Below are 3,344 nucleotides of genomic sequence, written 5' to 3'. Positions count from 1 at the left end.
CCGTATAGCCTATGGCTAGGAGGAGTGAGAGTTATAAGAAATACCTGTAATGGAACACCTTGGTGAAAAGGGCGTGGAGAGAGATTTGGTTCTAATAAGCATGAGAGAGCTCAGGAGATGAGAGCATTGGTGAATTGGCAGTCTCTACACCTGTGGTGTTGAGAAGCACGAGCTCAGCCTTATATAGGCTGGAGGACAAGGCAGTCAAAAAGCATGCGCATTCTATCAGGGATCCACTTACTCTGACTCTGTCTCCTCTCCTGCCTGCAGAACGCCAGCACGGCGTCTCTGCTGAAGATTACCAAGCTCTGCTAAAGACTAAGAGCTATCTGTTCTAAGAAGACTTTTACTCTCTCTAAGATACTCTGTCTCTCTCTCTCCAGCTAAAGTAGATAGCCCTCAAGCACCTACGAGGAACTGTTCCTGAGCTAGGTAGCTTAGTGGTCCGCGTCCAGAACCTACCTAAGCTGGGCCCGAGACCTGGCCAGTCCCGGGCCCTGACACTCCCAGCACAGGAGAGCCCTCACTGCCCTCCCTGCCCAGGTTTGGGGACTTAACAGGCTTTGAGGAGGCTTCTCCTTGCCAGGAGGTGGCCTTCAGACCACTTAGCTGAAAACCATTTAAAAGAAAAAGGGTTGCCCATGACAGTCATTCTAGGGTAAAGTCAAATGCAGAAACCAAACCCTTTGAAAGGGACATCTTGGCTTTAGATGTTGTCAGAACCAACTTCAACCACTTCCTTCCCGACCAGGGTAGGAGCTTCCGAGGTGGCACTGGCTGACGGAATGGTGGGATCTCCCTGCTTTCTCAGGGAGCTTGGTTTAGGCCCTAGGATGATCTGAGCAGAGCAGCAGGTCCTTCAGCAATGGTAGGTCTACAGAGGGCAGACACTACTTCTTGTCAAGCTCCAGCTGGATACAAGGTTGTGGGGGATCCTGCAATGGACAGGACCTGGCTCTGGCTCACAGCCCCATGGCCATTGAAGTCGCTGTAGTCCCACTTCCTCAAATCCCTGGCCTCTGGGATGTCCCCACAAGTCCACACTGACCCCTTCGTGTGTCCCTCCCCCACCCATGTATCCTTGGCCCGTAGCCCCTTGTCCAAAGTCCCCAGGCAGGGCCCCGTTGGCTCCACAGCGCCCAGCCAGACCTCAGGAGATGTTTGGTGAATGGAGGAAGGCTTCAGGGTGACTTCTACCCCAGAATTACAGCAGAGAGTGGCTTTCCCAGGAGCCAGGGCCTCCTCTGTCAGGCAGGAACGACTCAACAGAGCACAGAACAGATGGCATGTGCTCTTGTGGATGCCCCAGGACTCAGCATCTGGGGAGGTGGGAGCTCTGGGAGTCCATCCTGGCTGTGCCCTTAGCACATGCACACAAAGCTCTTCTCACTGGGCCCCAGGCCAGGCCAGAGCTGTTAGGGGTTCTCAGGGGGCTCTGAGCAAGGTGCACTCTTGGTCCGGCCCTCACAGGTTCGAGATTCTTCTGCTGGAGTCATGGACTGAACCAGATCTGGGGAGGTGTCCAGGCAGAAGGGACAATCAGGAGGGAGGAGCATGCAACTGAGGGGGTGGGGAGGAGGGGGAGTGCTGGTGGCCATAGAGGGCCCGGAGGCTTCCTCAAGGTAGGCCAGGTCTGCACTAGATGCTAGGAGGCAGCTTCCCTGCAGCCCGCAGGGTATGGCTCTAGAGGGGTCACTGACTAACATTTGGCCATATTGTCCAGGTCCACAGACGAGCACCATCCGGAAGTGAAGGCTGACGGGTACGTGGACAACCTCGCAGAGGCCGTGGCCCTGCTGCTGCAGCACACGGACAAGTGATGGGCCTCTAGGGAGGGCCCAGCCTCCTCCTACCCTGCCTGTCCTCCACTTGTCCCAGTGCCCAACTACCCTGGGCCCCGACAGCCCTGCCCTCTACCTTCTGCCCCCTGCCCCACACAGGCAGGTGAGGGCCCTTCTGGGCTGCTTTGCCCTCATCTGAGCAGCTGGCTCCTTCTGCCTTCCTCTGCTGGCCCCAGGCCTCCCAGGGAGGCTTACCTCCTTCCCTGCTCCCCTGCCTGGACCCTGACCACAGCTCCCTGTAGTGAGGTCCAGACCGTAGGACAGACCAGTCAGCCTCTGGTGGGTGGACACCCTCTGGGCATGGGCTGGAAGGTGCCTCTGAGAATGTCCTGGATCCCTGAATTCACTCCCCATTTGCACTGATCCTGGAGTGCAGTCACCTCCACGTAAGTGGATTCAGAGGCCTCATGCCCACTGCCTCTCCTTCAGTGAGGAGCCTGGAGAAAACCCAGGGCCACTCATGCACAGACATGCCACAGCCCAGTGCCAAGCCAGCCTCCTTGGCACTGCCCAGGCCCCCTATCCACCCCAGCCCCCCACAAAGACAGGGGACAGCTCCTAGGGCACTGTGAAGACTATGGTCCCACAGAGCAGGGTTAACCCCTGCATTCAGGCTGGCAGGTACATAGGGCGCTTCCTGGAGCTTGGAAGACATGGGGCCCAGCACATATAGGAGCAGATTAACAATTCAATAAACTGCCTTGAACAGCAGCCTTTGACTCGGGCTTTGACTGCTGGGAAGAACCACGTGGTGGAGGCCACAAGCAAGAGTCCTGGGTACTGTCCCTGCTTTGCCATGTGCTTGTGCCACCCAACATCAGCAGTATAAGGGCCGTGGGACACCTCATTTGCTCTGACCCCGTAGTTTAACAGATGGGGAGACAGAGCCCAGAGCAGCCTGAGGCTTGGCAGTGGTGGGCATCAGCTTCCAGACCCAGGGGGCAGTGATGCTCCCTTGCAGCTCTCTGGGACTCGATTCACTCATAACCCATTTTAGGTTCCAAAATCAACCAGTTGAATTGCTAACTCAATTGCTTTGTTCCTCCCCAAATCAATTCAGAAGCCACTAATACAGTGGTTCTCAATCTGTGGGTCGCAACCCCCTTGAGGGCTGAATGACCCTTTCACAGGGGTCGCCTAAATACATCCTGCATATCAGATATTTACATTAAGATTCATAACAGTAGTAAAATTACAGTTACGAAGTAGCAATGAAGATAATTCTATGGTTGGGGCCCAGCACAATATGAGGAACTATATTAAAGGCTCACGGCACTGGGAAGGTTGAGAACCACTGCACTAATAGACTTGGAAGATCTATTTCATATCTATTACAACTTCTTGTAAAATAAGTCATGGAGGCCAAGATAGGTGGATTGTCTGAGCTCACAGGTTCGAGACCAGCCTTAGCAAGAGCAAGACCTCATCTCTAAAAATAGCCAGGTGTTGTGGCGGGCACCTTTAGTCCCAGCTACTCGGGAGGCTGAGACAAGAGAATTGCTT

The 3,344-nt window shown here is 54.9% G+C and overlaps 1 protein-coding gene across 1 annotated transcript in view; it reads left to right on the top strand.

Moving 5' to 3' along the window:
- LHPP (phospholysine phosphohistidine inorganic pyrophosphate phosphatase) overlaps window positions 1-2,628 on the top strand; it is a 130,947-nt gene extending 128,319 nt beyond the window's left edge. The window contains exon 7 of the mRNA XM_003794073.3: window positions 1,724-2,628. Coding sequence (XP_003794121.1) covers window positions 1,724-1,820 — 97 coding nt within the window. The 3' untranslated portion in view covers window positions 1,821-2,628. The remainder of the gene's footprint in view (window positions 1-1,723) is intronic.
- Window positions 2,629-3,344: the final 716 nt, after the last annotated feature.

The sequence above is a fragment of the Otolemur garnettii genome, unplaced genomic scaffold (assembly GCF_000181295.1).
Source record: "Otolemur garnettii isolate 467f Iridium unplaced genomic scaffold, OtoGar3 scaffold00075, whole genome shotgun sequence".
NCBI lineage: Eukaryota > Metazoa > Chordata > Mammalia > Primates > Galagidae > Otolemur > Otolemur garnettii.
The sequence above is the reverse complement of the archived record's forward strand: the minus strand, read 5'-3'. Positions and strand labels throughout refer to the sequence as shown.